This window comes from Rattus rattus, chromosome 9 (assembly GCF_011064425.1).
Source record: "Rattus rattus isolate New Zealand chromosome 9, Rrattus_CSIRO_v1, whole genome shotgun sequence".
Taxonomy (NCBI): Eukaryota; Metazoa; Chordata; class Mammalia; order Rodentia; family Muridae; genus Rattus; species Rattus rattus.
The window spans coordinates 1,685,794-1,704,086 of record NC_046162.1 but is presented as its reverse complement, the minus strand read 5'-3'; the positions used below and the strand labels follow the sequence as shown (position 1 = coordinate 1,704,086).

Sequence of the window (18,293 nt, the reverse complement as noted above, 5' to 3'; positions counted from 1 at the left end):
GGCGGGTGATTTGCTGACCCGCAGGGGAGGTTTGTGCTCCTCGGCGCCTATGGGTTTTGTGTGATGGAGTTACTCGGGTTGCCTCCTCTATTACCTCTGATGTTCCTAGAGTCTAAGGCTATGCGCCCTGATAAGGCCGCGCTGTTGTAAAGGGACAGGCTGGTACGGATGGTGAGTACTGTCAAAACTCTGGTAGTTAGTGGTGATCGCGTGGACATTGTATCTGGGCTGGTGGGATTCAGCTGACTAGGTGCGGCGGGAGGCCGGTGAGAGGAGAAAGAAAAGGAGTTTGAGGAAATGTTGAAGACAAGGTGCAGTAGGAGAGGTTTCTCAAGGGCGACATTTCTGACAAAGGTGTGGGGCAGAAGGAACAGCAAAAGCTCGCAGGGAGAAGAGGGACGCTAGTCTGGACGGGGGTCACCTCCAGGACCTTCATTGCAAGGACATGGAGGTCCGGGTCTTTGCACAAGGCTGAAGAGTAGCGCCCGCCATTGTGCCCCCGCCTCCCAACTTTGCCTAGCACATTTCTTGCTCTGTGATTATTTGCGGAAGAAGTGGATATGCATACAGTCTCTGCGGTTATCTAAGTAGATTTGAGGCAGGCAGGAAGAAAGAGGAACAGATCTAAGGAGGGCGTCAGGAGGAAGGAACAAAGATGACTTAGATTTGGATTACATATTGCTGTGAAAGATAGGAAAAAGCCAAAGTGCAACTTAGTGACCCCGTAGACATGGAGAGAGGAGGTAGGGTCCAAGGAGCTCGGCACAGGACAGCCACACTGCTCTCCTGAGGCGCCAGTTCATTTTTGGGGGTGGGGTTAGCAGATCTAGATAGACAGTTTGGTACGGTACCCTGGTTGGATTTAAGATGATTTGATGTATAGGATATTTAGGATATGCGATTTTCCTGCATTGCTGTCTTGTCTGCTGTGGTCAGACATGAGCAGTGAGTGGATGTTAGCGGTTCTCTGGAGGGACAGAACTCATAGAATGAAAACAAACAAATAATGATGTTCTCTGACTTATGTAGCTCAGTCAGGGTTGTTTACACTAGAAAGGTTGAGAACCAGTAGGTTTCTAAGAAACTAGATTCCTTTGTAGTCTGGTGCTGAAATCATAGAGGACTCCTGGTCTTTAGCACTAGCTGGAAGGCTGAAGAAGCTGGGGTCTGATGCCAGTGAAAAATGGCAGCAAAAAGGTAGCGGAACTTGGGAGAGAGAAGCAACAAAAGCAAATCTCGGACCTCCTACGCAGACACTGGAGGGTGCTGCTCAAGTTTAGGTTGGGTTTTCCCAATTAACATAATCACAAAACTCCCTCACAGGTGTGCCCAAAGGCGTGCCTCTTGGTTACTTCTAAATTCAATCAAGTTGACAGCCGAGATTATCCTTCTCAGTGATCAGAGGTTCAGAGTTCCAGGGGCTTCAGTCAGTTCTTGGAGAGAAAGGGCCTGTGAGGCTCTGTGATGAGGTGGTAATGGTCACACAGGCAGCATGTACAATTCTCTGAAGATTTAGTGGAGTCTGTGATTAGAGAAGATAATAGAGTTTTTGTCTAGGGCAGCACGGACACCCTAGAAACCTAGTGACCCCACATGGCTGGTAGGGTGAGGACAGAAGAAGTTGGGCTAATGGCCCTTCCCCTGCTTCCCCCCTAATGTTCAAAGTAATTTAATTTGGCATGCATGTAAGCTTTAAATATGATTTACTCAGATGTGTTGATAAAATTTGTTGCTAAATACGGGCTTTGTAATCCAGTGTACTAGGCAGCTGCTAAGCTCTGAAAGCATCACCATTGAGGATTAGCAGGAAGATTGTGAGCATTCAATCTCTGGATCGATCCATCCTTCCTTCCTTCCTTCCTTCCTTCCTTCCTTCCTTCCTTCCTTCCTTCCTTCCTTCCTTCCTTCCTTCCTTTCTTCCTTCCTTCCTTCCTTCCTTCCTTCCTTCCTTCGAGTCCAAGCATCCTTATCCCAGCCTGTTGCTAACCTACTGAGGCCGAGATGCTAAGGGCCACCCAGCTAGGATTTCCAGAGACCCAAAGCACCTGTGTGGCTCTGGTTTGCTGGAAGAAACACGAGTAGCTGGCCACAACTGAGAGGTGACGTGAGCCTTGGCAAGGATTCTAAGCTCCCTTCCTTCCTTTCTCAAGGTTGAAAGCCAGCCTGGTCCACAGAGTGAGTTCCAGATAGCCAGGGCTGTCTCAAAAAACAAAACGGGACTGGAGAGATGGCTCACCAGTTAAGAGCACTGGCTGCTCTTCCAGAGGTCCTGAGTTCAGTTCCCAACAGCCACATGGTGGCTCACAACCATCTGTCATGGCATCCGATGTCCTCTTCTGGTGTGTCTGAAGACAGCTACACTGTGCTCATGTACATAAAATAAATAAATAAATAATCCTTAAAATAAAAACAAAAAACAAAAAAAACAGCAAAAAAGATAACAACAAAACGTGGGGCTCATCCTGTCCCTGCTTTCCAAGTGGTGGGATTACAGATGTGTATCATGATACCTGGCAGCCTTTTCCTTTGAAACCTAGAAAGGTAGTGAGTGGGCTTGGCTACACTCTGGCCCACATAGGGCTTCCCCACTCCTATATCCTCAACAGGAAGTTCTGAAGACAGTGTTTCAGTTGGACCACTTTTTTGGGCATATAGGACTAAAGAAGAAACAGAGTGGCTGTCTACACGACTTGCTCTTGGACCCATGGTAACTGGGTCAGGTCATGGGGAACAGAGGAAACAGCCTTGAGTCCCAGGGAAGAACTAGGCAGCCAGCACTGGTTGCTCTTCCAGAGGACCTGAGTTCAATTCCCAGCAACTACATTGTGGCTCACAACCATCTATAAGGGGATCTGGTGCCCTCTTCTGGCACACAGGTGTGCATACAGATAGAACACTCAAAAAAAATTTTTTTAATGCCATAATACATAATAGAGAGACCCTGTCTCAAACAAAACAATACACACTACCACCACCACCACCATCACCACCACTACCACCACCACCACTACCACTACCACCACCACCACCAAAAAATAAAAAAAAGAAAGAAAAAGAAACAAGGGCTGAGTGGTGGTGGCTCACATCTTAATCCCAGCACTTGGGAAGCAGAAGCAGGTGGATCTCTGTCTGTCTGTCTGTTTTTGAGACAAGGTTCTCTGGGTATCCCTGGGTGTCCTGGAGCTCATATAGAGCTTTCCTGGCTCTGCCTCCTGAGTGTGCACCACCATATCCAGCTTTGAAGACTTTTTAAAGGTATGAGTGCTATGGAAACTCTTTGAAGTTCCTATAAATGTTTCAAAAACTGGCTAAAAATATTGTTGCTTAATGTGGTAGCCCATGCTTTTAATCCAGTATTTGGGAGGCAGAAACAGGGAGATCTCTGAGTTTGAAGGTAGCCTAGCCTCAGAAAGTTCCAGGCTAATCAGGGCTACATAGTGAGATCTTGTCTCAAAACAATAGAGGACCTGGAATGGTGACTCAGTGGTTAAGAACATTTATGCACACAATGAATCTCATGTGGGCAAAACTCATGCACATAAATACTGAAAAAATTAAAACAAGTTGTCTCAAAGTGATGAGACAGCATGGTTAATCTCAATTGTCTACATGATGAGATTTAGAATCACCTAGGAGATGGGTGATTATCCATCTGTGGAGGATTATCTTAATTAGGTTAACTGAGGTGGGAAGGCCTAACCATTGGGGTGGCCCCATTTCCTAAGGTTGATATCTGCCCCCTAGCATAGTATATTCTAGAGAACTCAGGGTTCTCTAGAGTCACAGAACTTATGGAATATCTTTATACATTAAGGCAATGTATTGTAATGACTTAACGTTTGCAGTTTGACTAACCTAACAATGGGCCACTGTGAGTGGGAAGAATCTAATAGTTGCTCAGTCCCGTGATGCTAGTTGTCTCAGCTGGTCTTCTGTAGAAGCTGGAATCCTGAAGTGGGTTCCAACAGAAGAGTGAGTCTTCATTCTTCTAATGTCCAACAGAAGGCCCAGGATCTGGAACTTGCTTTGTCCCAGGCTGACCTTCAACCCAGAGATCTGCTTGCCTCAGTGTTTGGGGATTAAAGGCGTGGACTCCCTTGCCTGGGCGTGAGCTTTTCGTGGCCACTATGCCTCAAGATCTCCAGGTCAAGATCCAGGTCAGAAACCTGTGGCCTCAAGATCTGGATACAGGTATGGCCTACATTTCTGGATTGTAGTTATTCCAGATGTACTCAAGCTGATGACCAGGAACAGCCGTCACACATAGCTGAAGCCATTTTCTTCCCTGCCCGCCAGCTATTTCATATTGTTGCTGTAATCTGCCTGCCAATCATTGGTGCAGAAAAATACCTTGACTCAGAGCAGGGTCATGCTGACCACACACCCTGCTGTTCTGAGGTTTGTTAATCTTAAGAAATTCGACAACCGTAAACTTCACTTAGGATCCATCAAATTAAAGGTCGGTTTGAACCATTCTGTCTAAACTGTGAGTCAGGGCCCACCACCAGGCAGGGCACTCCACCAGGCAGTGCACTTCTGCACCTGTGTATGAGCTCATTGTGGTTTTGCCTGTATAAGCTGCCCTGAGAAAGGACAGGCCCACAGCTTTCAGCTGGTCGATCAATTTTTAGGTGTGTCTTCAATAAACCATCCCTGTCTGACTGAGATTGGTGTTCGTGTGGTTTGTGGGGCGACACCTGAACAGTTGGGTCCTGGACTGATCTTTTAAAAAGCAGACAGAGGTGAGCTGAGCACAAGCAGCTGTCGCTCCCCACTCGACTTCACTGAAGACGCCATGCCAAACCCCTCAAGCTGCCCTGACTTCCTAGATTCGACAGATCGTAACCTGAACTGAAATGGTTTCTCCCTTAACAAGTTGTCATCAGAGGTTTATCCCGGCAGTAAGAAAACTCACTAAGGCAGACAGTGACCAAACCCCATAACTCCTTGTTGCCCGTGTCACTCAGACTGTGGTCATGTCTCTCAGTCTTTTTCTGTATTTCCAAGAGATGACCATTCGGCCTCACAGTGGTTCCTGACTGTCCTGTGGCCATGACTTCTCAAAAGCAGTTTTTCTGAAACCAATTCAAGAAGGGTGTAATGTTGACTCAATGTTTTAAAGAAGCGATAGCACATAAATAAAAGGGGACTCATGTTTAAGAAACTCCTGACATGTTCGTGTGTCTATGGATGATGTTGGAGCCCGAGGAGTACTGTACTGGTTTTATATTGTTTTCTTGGATGCAGACAGGACCCACTTTCCACTTGCCTCTGGGGGTTGTGATGGGTGACAATTACCAGCTTGATGGGCTTTAGAATCACCACAGTAACAGGTTTGGGTGTGTGAAGGAGTTTCTAGGTTGTATTGAGGTGAGAAGTCTGACCTGCAATCTACTTTTCTCTTCTAGTCCCAGTGTCTGCCTTGGCAGACTGAGCTATGAGAACTGTGGGTGACAGCGTTCCATAGTCTAGGGTCCTGGACTGAAAAGAGAGAGCAAATGGTGAGGGCTGGCCGGCATCCTTGCCTACAGACGCAGGGTGGCTGAACACTCCTAGCTGCCAGCACCACGACTTTGTCCCCTTGTGCCCTTGAATCAGGAGCCAAAACACACCCTTCAGTGGCTTTGGTCAAGTATTTTATCACAAGGAAAGTAATTGATGCCTAATCCTTCACTCCATACAGTGAATCCTGTAAGCTTCCTCTCTTACGAAAAGCCAATTCCTGCTTTTGTTTGAAACTTGGTATGAAAGCCATTTTTGGATATGGGATTTGTGGGGTAGTGATCTAGTCCCATGATGCCGCCTCATACCATATGTATGACTCAAAGACTGGTCATGTCCCCTTAGCCTTTATTTTCTATAGAATCACAATATGTTTAAGTGCATCCTCAAGAGATGACACTACTCAGCCCTGTAGTGGTCCCTGACTGTCCTGTGGCCAGTAACTTCTTGAAGGCACAGAGCTGGGAACATAGGTCTGTGCTTCAAGTCTGACCACATCTCTCTTGTGCTGCCGATGCTCTGTGGGATGACATCTGGCTCAGGATCAGATCAGCCCGGTGCAGTGTCCATACCCAAAGGAATGTTGACATCCAAGGGTGTCTCTAGTTGCATTGGGAGCCAAAGGTCTCAGCACCTAGTCATAGCCAGTATCTTCCCTTCATGGAGTTATTTGCAACTTTGCTGCTCATTCCTGGCAGCCTCGAAGTCCTTGTTGCTCAACCCTGTTGGCTTTCTCCACCCTCCACCCCCAGGGGAGCTTAGTGTCCTATGTAAACATAGACAGGATAAGCACTGGACAGAAGCTCAACCCCCAGGTTAGCTGCAATACCAGCTGGGACAGTCCCCATCCAAAGACCAAGGCCTGTCTGCGTGCACAGCGGGATGGGGCCGGGGACTGCGGTTCCAGAGACCTGACTTCAGGAGTGGAAACCTGCATGCTGACTCCTGCCTGCAGGCATTGACAGACACACATGGTCCACTTTGTGCATATCACCTTGATTCTTGTCATGTCCATCATAGAAAAGAGTGATTAAAAATGAAAGAACAGAGACTGGGAGGGGAGGATGCGAGGCTAAGCACTGGCTCCCCTTCCACGCCTGGTGCTCTGGAGGCGGAAGAGCTCCTCATCGTCCATCCTCAGTGGTGGGGGGCTGCAGGTGGGCAAAGCTCAGAAAGACCTGCTCCAGCGAGATCTGGCTCACAGAGTAATCGTCCACTCCATACTTCTCCTTGGCCTTCTCCAGGATACCAAATACCTTTTTCAAAGAGAAAAGCTACTGATAAGCCCATGTCCGGGAGAGCGAGTTCTCTGATAATGCCCTCTGTTGTCCTAGAGCCCCTGAGAAGTCACTCCCACGAGGTCAGCCACTCTGCTAGGGAAGGGGACACTGGCTGTGCAAGGAGGGGTTCAAGGGGGAAGCCAAGGTTTTGCTTTCATCTCCAAAGCATGACCTTGAGTAAACAAACTGTCCCATCTCTGGGCCAGTTTCCTTGCATGCAAACATTTAGTTTCTTCCACCTCAAATAGTTTACATATAAAAGCTCAAACCCAGCCAATATTAGGGTAAGTGACAGAGGGAAATTAGAATGTGATTCTAGCCTGCAAAGAACCTGGAGTCCCAGAGGTTCCTTCTTAGTCTCTGTTAGCACCCTGTGGGGTTCTGGGGCCTGCACTCACCTTGGCCCAGCTGAGGTCACAGCCAGGCAGATGGTAGTGGACCATGTCTTGGTGCTCATCTTCTAGGACGCTGCCTGCATAGAGGAGACCAGGCGGGTCAGGCTGGGAGGCCAGCCCGGGGTCCTTGCGGGGTCAGGTTGTGTGGGATAAGTTCCGTGCGGCGGCTAACAGGCCCAGACAGGTCCAGGCCCTATCCAGCCCCATCACACACCTGGGAAGGTCAGGTCCACAAATGCCTTGAACTCCTCTAGTACTTCTTGCTTCCCCTCACTCCGGACCTTGGCCTGCAGGGAGTAGCCGCTGCCAAACTTGCTCTTGAGGTGCTGCGGGCTGCCCAGGCACTTGAACTGGCCCTGTACCATGATGGCCAGCCGGGTACATAAGGCTTCACACTCCTCCATACTGGGGAAAGGGTGGAGGTCTGAGACAGTGCCGGAGGAGGCTGATGCCGACAATGAAGTCAAAGTCTTGTGCAGACAGGAGGGGCTGTGTGCCCAGACCAGGACATTCCAGATTGCCCGCACAGAGCCTGGGAAGTGTCCTAGCTGTTGCCATATCTTCTGCTCACCTGGTCCCACCCCAGCCACCCATTCTGCCTCTCCCACTGACCCACAGATGCCCAAGCCCTCTACCTGTGGGAGGTGATGACAATGGCTTTGCCAGACTCTCGGGCCCGGGCTACAGTGTCCCAGAGTAGGCGCCGGGCCACGGGGTCCATGCCGGTAGATGGCTCATCCAGGAAGATGACTGCAGGCTCTCCAATGAGGGCGATGCCAGTGCTTAACTTGCGCTTGTTACCACCACTGGGGTGGATGGGTGACCGGTGGGAGGCAAGGTCAGCAATTAACACAAATACCCTCACTACCAGCCAATCCCACACCCAAGGACTCTAGCTGAGAGAAAGGAGGTCAATAGTACTGGAAAGCCCACTGCACAGGGCTGGAGGCCCTAGAGTAAGCTGTGCCCAGGGGTCCTTGTCATGGCCAGTTAGCTTCTCTTAGCATGAAATGACAGAAAAGTCCCCTCATCTGGTAAGGTCTGAGACATGCTATCACACCTAGGCTGGTTCTGGAGCCACCGACCTTGAGCTCTATGATAAGGGGACATTAAACTATTTTGAGAAGGCCAGGCTCATCTCAGGAGCAGAGGGGGCGTATAGGTCGCACCTGTAAGTCTTGACCAGTTTATTGGCATGTGGCTCCAGGAGCAGACCCCGCAGAGTGTTCTCCACACAGGCATCGATGAGACGCTCTGGGATGCCTCGGAGCCGTGCATACATGACCAGCATCTCCCTGCCAGTCATGTGATCAAGCAGTGCATCAAACTGGGGGCAGTAGCCCATCCGCTGCCGTACCTAGATTAGAATATGGTATGGGAGGGAATGGGTTAGACAGGTCATCTCTCAGAGGACATAGCAACCCCTGGCCATGGTGCCTGCCTACAGAGGCAGTCCTCAATGTCTGTCCAGGGTTGTCTAAAGTAGGCCCTGGTGGTTGGCCACAGCTGAAGTTCTCTAAGCAATACCCAAGCAGGGACACAGGAAGGACTTGGCTACCAAAGGACAGAAGGGCCAACGAGTGGTCTAGCCGGGAGCCTATGGCAGACAACTGTGAGGTTAGCTAGCAGAAGAATGGTTTCATTAGGCGTGAAGGTGCATGCTTTTAATCCCAGCACTGTGGAGGCAGGGGCAGACAGGGATCTATGTGACTTCAAGGCCAGCCTGGTCTACAAAGTTGAGTTCCAAGACAGCTGGGGCTGATACATAGAGAAAAACCTGTCTTGAAAAACCAAAAACCCAACCAATCAAAACAAACCTAAATGAAAAACCCACCACTACCACCAGAACTCAAAACAGACAACCAATAACAACAAACCAACCAAAAAAGGTTCATTATTATACAGGTGGTCACCACATGAAACGTCATGGCTGACTTGTGATCATACACTCCCTCCATCTAATGTGCTGGGGTCTTTCTGCTCGTAAGAGCGCTCGTTGGTGATAGCGTGCAGTGGGCATCCCTCCTCAGAAGTGTGTCAGCAATGTCCATGTGCAGCAAAGCCAGGGCGCGCCACAGCAGGCCTCTCCGCTCTGGTGGGGGCTGTGTACCATTTGCCCCATACCTTCTGCCGGCTGGGGCAGGTTTGCCTAGGTTCTGGAGATCCCAGAGATTCTCCTCCTTGGACATCCAGAGCTGCTTTTAATTGATTTGGAACAATTCTCAGCTTTGGCTTGGCTCCCTCACGACATCCCCTTTCCTTCTGGACCTCAGGTTAAGTGTGCTTAGCACCGCCTCGCTCCCTCCCTGCATTTTCAGATGGGATGTGGGTCACTGCAAGATCCCCTGTGCATACATTCCTGACGCCTTTTTCATTTTCCTTGATTTGAGATGGTTTCCCTACATAGCTATGGCTGTCTTGGATCTTGCTGTGTGTAGACCCACACACGCTGGCCTTAAATTCACCTGCCTCTGCCTCCTGAGTGCTGGGATATCACCATGTCCAGCAACTTCTAATCCTTAAACATATTAAGTCATTTTTATAATCTTATCCAGACACTAAAGATCTTAAATTTGAGCTTGTGGGCTGTAGAGATAGCCCAGTGGTTATCGGCACGTGTATGGTGGCTCACAGCTGACTAACTTCCTATCCAAAGGATCCATCCCCCTCTTCTGGCCTTCACAGACCATGTGCTCATGCGGTGCATGGATACACATGTAAGCAAAACAAATCCCACACATATAAAAGACCCACAGGTGCCTTCTCTACTGTTCTCAGCCATGGGAACTCGTGGGCTGTGCCTGGCCCACCACTGTGGTTTCAGCCCAGTGGATGGGCTATGGGCCTTCCTTTCTCTCCTTTTATCTTTCTAGGTCTTCAAGTCCATATTTATTTATTTCTGTCTATATTTGGGTAGACAGAGACGGCAGAGTTATGTTTCTCTGGCTAGCATTTCTTTCCTTTCTCCCACACACTTACCACGGGCCACTGTCCTGTCCTGATGTCCACAAATACTGCTGTGCCTAAGGTGAGCCAGAGACAAGTCTATCTTGCCTCCAGGGTAGCCCTTGTCTTGCCTGTTCCACACCAGTAAGGGAATCCTTGTTACACCCACCTTCCCAATATCAGAACTGATGCTGTAACCACCAACAAAGGCATCCCCCGAGGTGATCGTCTCCTCCCCAGTCAGCATTTTGAATGTTGTAGTTTTTCCAGCTCCATTGAAACCCAATAGGCCAAAGCACTCCCCTTTCTGGACTGCAAGGGAGATCCTGTCCACGGCAAGGAGCGGTGCACGCTGGTCATACACCTGTGAAATGCCAGTCAGAAAGCCCCAGGTAGGAGCCTGAAGACAATCCAGGCCCTCTGGCCTCCAACCCCTACTAGGTTCTGGGGCACTGGGGACAGCTGGGTGGCCAGTGGAAGGCAGAGCTTGCCTTACCTTGGAGAGCTCATTGATGATCAGCGGTGTGTCAAGCATGGAGTCCAAGCTAGGGACCAGGACTCGGCTCCTTTCATCAGCTACATCCTGGTCCTCAGGAAGCACTGATGTCCGGTTCTGCAATTCTGCCTGATTGGTTAAGGTAAAGACTACACATGTGAATTCCAGCCCCGTGGAAGCAGGACAGGAGCCCACGCTGACAGGGAAATTTGATGGGTCTTCTTACCCCTCATCCCCCAAACACCACTCTTTCACAAGAGGCAGGTGGTCTTAGGGGCTGAACTCGGCATCTAAGAAGAGAGGCAGTAGCACAAGGACTGTGTGGAACTCAAGAAGAAAATCATAATCACTGAGTGATGTGAAGAGGTTTTTTTTTTTTTTTTGGAGCTGGGGACCGAACCTAGGACCTTGCGCTTGCAAGGCAAGCACTCTACCACTGAGCAAAATCCCCAACCCCCGTGAAGAGGTTTTTAAATTTATTTTTATTCATGTGTATGGTTGTTTTGCTTACATGTATGTCTATGTACCATGTACATGCCTCCTGTCTGTGGAGAAGAGGGCATGGGGCTGGAGTTACAGGCAATTTTTTTAGATTGCTGTGTTCAAACACAGCAGAAGAAGACATCAGATCCCACTACAGATGGTTGTGAGCCACCATGTGGTTGCTGGGATTTGAACTCAGGACCTCTGGAAGAGCAGTCAGTGCTCTTAACCACTGAGCCACCTCTCCAGCCTTCAGCTTCTTCTTTTTTTTTTAAGTTAAAATTTTATTGTGTGTGTGCCCACACGTGAGTGAAGAGCCCACAGAGGTCTGAGGTGTCAGATACCCCTGCAGCTAGCATTATGGGTAGCTGGTTGTTAGACATCTAAGGTAGGGGCAGAAATTGAGCTGGGGTTTGTTGAAAGAGCAGTGTGCTTTCTTAACTGCTAAGTCATTTTTCCACCCTTAGGACTTGGTTCTGTCTTTGAGCATGAGTTCCAGGGATCAAATTCAAGCTGGCAGGCTTCTGTGGCAAGCACTTTACCCACTGAGACACCTTGCCAGCTCATTATTGAATTTCCTTTAAAGAGATGTGTGTTGGTGTTGGGGATTTAGCTCAGTGGTAGAGCACTTGCCTAGCAAGCACAAGGCCCTGGATTCAGTCCTTAGCTCCAGGGGGAAAAAAAAAAGAGAAATGTGTGTTGGTGTTATCTGGCTGTCTCACCGCTGAGCTCAGATAATCCCCCTGCTTTGTCTTCCTGAGTAGCTGAGACTATAGTTACGTAACGCTGCACCTGTCTGGGAAGGCTGACTCAGTGTGGAGGGAACTCATTTCGGAGAAGTTAAAATGTTTCTGAGGAGTCCGTTTGATTCAAGTTAATCTAGAGTCCCAATATGATTCTAACAGCCTTTGTTCTTGTTTGTTTATGTGAGGGCGGAGAGGACGCCATGGAGTATGTATGGGAACATGAATGTGTGTGGCAGTGAGGTGGCTCACTGAAGAAGAACTGAAGAAGACACTTGCTGCCAAACCTAACAACCAGGTCCACTCCTGGGAGCCACATGGTGGGAGGAGCCACATGGTGGGAGGACCGAGTCAGTGAGGCAATCCCCACAGAATGTACCTTCTCACCTCCACGTTCACCCGCATACACATTCATTAGTTAAATGTGGAGACATGTGTATACGTGATAACAACCTGTCCAGCTGGGCGCCTCACATGACTCAGGACTGCCTCTGCCTATGGCCACAGGCGTCATAGCATTGGGATCTCAGGCTTTATGGCAGACCTTGGAAATAATGAATGCCGCCATTCCTCCCTGTGCTGTGACAGTGTACTTGGATCTGGCCACGCTGGAGCCACACTCTGTGTCAGCCACGAGGCAGTGTGAAAAATGGGAGGGGTGGTCAAGCTTCAAGGCTGGGCTCACAGGGAGGCGGTCCTTCACTGTCTCAGGCCCGTGGAGGACATGGGGTGCACCTTCCAGCATTCCTGAGCTTACCAGAGTCCACCTCCTCCGGAAGGCGCAGACAAAGGTTCTCAGTCTCCACAGCAGGTTGGTCTCAATGAGGAAGAGCAGGGTGAGGTAGATGCCCCCTGAGGCAGCCATGGAAGTCACAAACTTGCCAACGCCTGGGGTGCTCCAGGCATAGAAGTTCTCCTGGTATTGGATGTCTGTGCAGGGAAAGGACCGAGCTGGGCCTCTGGCTGAGATCCCTCTCCCTTCCCGGACCCCAGTTCTTTCTTTAGCTCCATAGGCTACACAAATGCCCAGACCCCCCCCCACTAAGGCCCAGTGTCCTAATTCTTTAAGCCATGCCTGTGTTAGTCAATGTCAGATGTCTAGGTGTTGTCCAGCTCTGGAAGAATTTCGCCATGTGAGGTGTCCCTTGCACACCTGTGACGAGAGACTGCTCACAAATTACACCCTTGTCTGCAAGTCACACTACCTCGAGTTGGAACTGTGTATTAATGTGAAGATGCCCAAATGACATCCCCAATTCTAGGCATTGGAGTGGGGACAGGATTCACAAGCTCTGTCTTAACGCAATGTGCAGCAGCACGGCAGGGAGACTCACTTTTGCCTGAGGGCTCTCTGCTGATGTACAAAGGAGACCATTCCGGGTATAAAAAGCTCCCTACACCCAGACAGATCTAACTCTTAATCTAACTCTATGAATGTGACTTTGTTAAGGAACGAGACACTGGTTAATGACCTAGGAGAGCGAGTACTCCTCTAGAAGCTGCAGAGCACCTGAATAGGTGGGAAAGTCAGATGCCCGGGTGCAGATCCAGAACACGTAAGCAGGAGTAAGGGGCCGGTGTGGGACTCGGAGATGGTGTGGACCAAGTGTCTGATGACTTGGAACATTGGAGCCCCGTTACGGAGTTGAAATGCAATCTCTATTGTGGGGTATTAAGAAGGTGGGTATCCAGGGCTGGAGGGAAGGCACAGCAGTTAAGACCACTGGCTTCTCTTCCAGAGGAGGATTCAATTCCCAGTACCCACATAGTGGCTCACAAACACCTGTAACTCGTTTCAGAGGCTCTGATGTCCTTTCCTGGGCTCTGAGTACCAAGCCTAAAAGTACATGTACAAGCACAGTACATGTCGGCAACACAGCCCCATACACAGGGAATTTTTAAAGGCGGAAATTTAATCCGACTGTGGCATTCAAAGGTGGAGCCTCTGAAAGGTTATTAGCACTGAATACATTCCACAGGGCAGAACCTCAGGACTGAACCCTGGTGGCTTTACAAGAGGCCAGAGGACACGTGAGATTCAACTCATCTCAGGTCACAGAAGCCTGGCACATCTTTGAGATTCTCTGAGTGAGAGGACCATTGCCAGAAGTCAACCTGTGTCCTCTTTGATCTATAACTTACTCAGTCTCTGACACTGTGGTATAGGGAACAGAACACAGATGAATATAACCCCCTTGGCTGGGCAAGTCCCGGGGAAGCTCTGGGTGCAAACCGAGAGCTGGAGAAGGCCCCGTGCACACTCACTATACTTCTTGCAGTAGTGGGTAGCAACCTCCGAGGACGTGCAGTAGCGCCGAGTCTCATAGTTCTCATAGAAGTTGCTGACCGCCATCCCCAGGCAGTGGTTTGGCAGCACCAAGAACACATGATCTAAGGTTCTGGAAAGTTCTTCTAACTTCACAGCTGCGAAGAGGTACAGACCGGTTAGTGCTGGCTGACACAATACTCTTGCCCGAGGACAGATCCAGGTAGGGAAGGTCAGGTCCCTCCCCTGGGAGAATGCTGTAGACACCTCCCACCTTGTGACTGGCTGAGCAGGGTCAGTCCCCCACCTGGGATCCTCATGATAGTGACCACGATGAAGGTGGCTATGCCCGACAGGATGTTGAATATGGTCAGTCTGGTGTAAGCCGTGGACGCAGCTGAGAAGAAGAAGCTCAGGAGGTACATGAGGGGGATGATGGCCCAGCCATAGAGCATGAGCAGCAGCAGCAAGTCAGCCATGTGGCCATCCCTCGTGAAGGCATGCACATCGAAGGCTCGGAACACCACCTGCAGCAGCACATGGGAGGCAGGTCAGTGCACAGGACAGTGGGAGGGGAGGCTCCCCAGGTCAGGAAAAGGGTGGCCCTTAGGCTCTGACTTGGCCATGCAGACCCAAAGGCCTCACGGTGGCTGTCACCTAAGGTCCTCTCTGAGAAGCAGTTTCTTGGTTATTAGAGCTAGAACCGAGAGCTGGAGAGATGGCTCAGCGGTTAAGAGCACTGACTGCTCTTCCCGAGGTCCTGAGTTCAAATCCCAGCAACCACATGGTGGCTCACAATCACCTGTAATGAGATCTGATGCCCTCTTCTGGTGTGTCTGAAGACAGTTATAGTGTACTTACACATAAAATAAATAAATAAATATTTAAAAAAAAAAAAGAGCTAGAACCAGCAGAGTCGGCCCAGTACTTGCCTATCAAAGAGCAGGAAGGGAAACACCTGGTGTTTCCAACTGGCCTTCTGGGTCAGACTTGATTGCTAGATGGTTTTCCCTGCTGGTCCAGGGTTTGCAAGGGACCCCAGGTGTGCTCCCTGGGTGTGCAGAGTGGGGTCCAGCACACCCAGCACTCACCAGAAGTAGTAGACTGGGAACGAGGAAAGAGATGAGGTCCCACAGCAGAGCAGAGAGCCAGAAAGTAGCCACATGGACACCGCTCACAAACTGAACATGCTTGGCTTGGACGGCCCTCTCACTGACTGCCAGGATGGAAAACGTGCTGGCCAGAAATGCCATGGCGATGAGCAAATTGAGGGCAATGTCAAATCCCTTCCGGCCCCTGGGGAGGGCAGAGCACAGTGCGTCTGGGTAGTGGGAAAGATTGAGCCCTTGGTCATGACCATCCAAATCCATGGACAGTAGCCAAACCACTCACAGGGGGTAAAGGAAGAACCACAAAGATGGTAAAATCCCCACTCCCTGAGGACAGCTCCTCCCAGTGTCCTGCATGAACAAGGGCAGCATTCTCTCCTAGGCTTTAGACAGCTCTAAGCCACCTGTCCCTGAGCATTCAGCTGGACACCTGCACTTCTGTTTGTCACTGTGTCTTCTGGGAACTTCTGCACTGCTCTCCGATCATCTCCAGTTAGATCTCACTGTTAAGTTCCTGGACCTTTGTGGTGGATAAATCCTCTTCCTGTTATATCCTATGTGCTACAGGCATTCACAGAAGCAGCTACTGAAGCAGGCCGTGAAGGCTCAATTTACCCCAGGCTTACAGATCTTTAGATCCAAACAAATGAGGTAAAGAGTGGTACCAAGCTGGGCATGGTGGGGCGCACTTTGAATCCTAGCACTGGGGAGGCAGAGGCAGGTGGAGCTCTGAGTTCTAGGCCAGCCTGGTTCACACAGTGGTCTTCAGGACAGCCAGGGCTACATAGGAAGATGCTGTTTCGAAACAAACCAAAGTATCTGACAAGGGAAAGAATGGGACAGCAGGGGAAGGAGGGAGAAGTGAGGACATGGGCCTGGCCTGGGAACACCATGCTGAAAGGTCACATGCTCGTGGTGGATGAAGTAACAGTGGGAAGCCCTACAGAGAGCAGGTGAGCAGTTGAGGCCTGAGAGTCAGGAGGATGAGGGTGACCACTAGAGGGTACAGAACTGTTTTGGGGACAAGGAGATAGCCAACAAAACGACACAGAGGGGAAGGGCCGCGTCTGGCTGCATAAATGAGCATCTGACTGTGTATTTTCTCTGTAGTAACATTTGCATGAATGACTGACATCTGTTAGATCAGCACCCTGCCTGGATGACTGTCCTCACTGTAGTCTGTGCCCCTTAGCCTGTTCTTTGGGCCTTCCAGCCTGCAGCCTGACAGGCGTGACTGCCTTTCTCGAGCTCCAAACACAGCCCTGCCCTACTGCTGAGGACCCTGCTGGTAAGAGAAGGCAAAGATGCCCGCCAGATCCTCAGGCTACAGCTGCCCTGGGATGGGTGCTTCGGTTCTGAGTTTTGGACACGGAATGGTTGACACGAAAGGCTGAAGTGACCTTGGCCAAAAAGCAACAGCACCTAAGAGTAGGTACATCACTCTGCCATCTACCAAGCCTTACTTAGGATGCTGTCTCAATGGCAGTCCTGCTGAGGGACACCTGGGTGGGTGGGTGGCTGTATACGTACTCGTTGAACTGGTCCTTGGCGACCTGCAGGGTGCTCCGGGGCTGGGGATAGTTGGAGATCTCAATGGAGGCCCGAGGGCCACACAGAAGCTTGAACAGAAGGTTGTCCACGATGGCCAGGGCAGTGGCTGGGGAGTGGTATGCTTGGTTGTTGAACAGGGCAGTGACCACTGTCCGCTCTCCACTGTCTTTGAAGGATGTCGCTACCAGGCACCTCTCATTAAAGCCGCCCCCTTCCACTGAGGCCCTGAAAACCAGGAACTCCTCTAGGTCACCTGTGGAGTAATGCAGTGTCAGGGTACCGGGTGGGACAGAGAGGAGCACCGTCACCATCCCACTGACTCTCATCAGGGATTCAGTCCAGACACAGCTGTGATAGGACATCTGCTGGGCCAGGAGTGCCCACCACGGTGTGGACGGCCTCCCCACTGCTCATAGAATCACCCGTTTGCCAAGAAGGAACTCAGTCATTTTGTCATCGATCTGTCCACAGAGCCTAGGGGTTTTGAGAGCAGGTGAGCAGTACACCCCACTTAACCAGACTGTGGCAGTTCCAAGCCAGAGGCAATGTTGACCAATGGCTATTAGAGACTTGAGGCAGTTTTAAGTTCAAGGTGTTGGATGACCAAGGGCACTGTCGGCACCTCGCCTATAAACAAAGACAAGGCGCGGGAAGACCACTGGGCTTCGGCTTTTGTTCAGAAAAGGTCTGGGAGAATGGGTATGTCCAAGTCCTAACAGTGAGCCTGTGCCTCTGGTGTCCCAGGGATATTTCCTGCCTCAGTACCATGAACTTTGGCCTAAGGGGCGTTGGTGCTGTCTGAAGGCAGATTTGATTGGCATGATATGAGGACCAAGCAGGGATGCTAAATGTGGGATGAAGGCAAAGGACAGAAAAGGACAGCCCACCGGTGACAGACATGACAGCGTCAGCAGCACTGGGCCCCTTACCTAGCACTTCACGGGGCTCCTGCCTCTCAGCCTGCAGCATGTCTCTTAGATGCTCGGACAGCTGCTGGCCCAGCCTGGATGTGCCTGGGACTGAGAAGGGCACAACTGTTGTACCATACTCGTTCAGGCTTAGCTTCAGGGGAGGGTCATCAAAGATCTCTGAGGTGTAGTTGATAGCCAGGAGGGCCAGGGTGAGGCAGGTCACGGGGACCAGGATCTGAGCGGCTACCATCCTCCATTCCCGCCAGCTGTACGCAGCCTTCTTCAGGAACATGGCCCAGAACTGCTGGCAGTGGAGGGCAAGCTGCAGCAGAGGGGAGGCAGGTGACACGGCTGCACACGGGGCATATACAGGGGACATGCACAGGGGGATGCACACGGGGCATGCACACATGATGACCTTAGCAGCATCAACTGTGGGACTTTGGGTGACATTCTCCCTGGTATTCTGGCTATAAAATGGGAGCAGGGTCCTTCCTGCCCTCTTACTTCATTAGGTGGCTATCACGGCAGATTAGGACAGAGCTTGGCCTAAGGCAGGCCCCCCAGCAAGGCCATTTCATTGTCATAAGTGAACGTACAGTTTGCTGTGA

The 18,293-nt window shown here is 50.5% G+C and overlaps 1 protein-coding gene across 1 annotated transcript in view; it reads right to left on the bottom strand.

Annotated features, from left to right (window-relative positions):
• Positions 1 to 5,833: 5,833 nt before the first annotated feature.
• Abca3 (ATP binding cassette subfamily A member 3) overlaps positions 5,834 to 18,293 on the bottom strand; it is a 57,253-nt gene continuing 44,793 nt past the window's right edge. The window contains exons 20-32 of the mRNA XM_032911711.1: positions 17,701 to 18,004; positions 16,751 to 17,024; positions 15,203 to 15,407; positions 14,419 to 14,638; positions 14,111 to 14,269; positions 12,603 to 12,775; positions 10,620 to 10,748; positions 10,293 to 10,487; positions 8,347 to 8,534; positions 7,813 to 7,983; positions 7,392 to 7,582; positions 7,181 to 7,254; positions 5,834 to 6,758 (exon numbers count right to left, since the gene is read on the bottom strand). Coding sequence (XP_032767602.1) covers positions 6,627 to 6,758; positions 7,181 to 7,254; positions 7,392 to 7,582; positions 7,813 to 7,983; positions 8,347 to 8,534; positions 10,293 to 10,487; positions 10,620 to 10,748; positions 12,603 to 12,775; positions 14,111 to 14,269; positions 14,419 to 14,638; positions 15,203 to 15,407; positions 16,751 to 17,024; positions 17,701 to 18,004 — 2,415 coding nt within the window. The 3' untranslated portion in view covers positions 5,834 to 6,626. The remainder of the gene's footprint in view (positions 6,759 to 7,180; positions 7,255 to 7,391; positions 7,583 to 7,812; positions 7,984 to 8,346; positions 8,535 to 10,292; positions 10,488 to 10,619; positions 10,749 to 12,602; positions 12,776 to 14,110; positions 14,270 to 14,418; positions 14,639 to 15,202; positions 15,408 to 16,750; positions 17,025 to 17,700; positions 18,005 to 18,293) is intronic.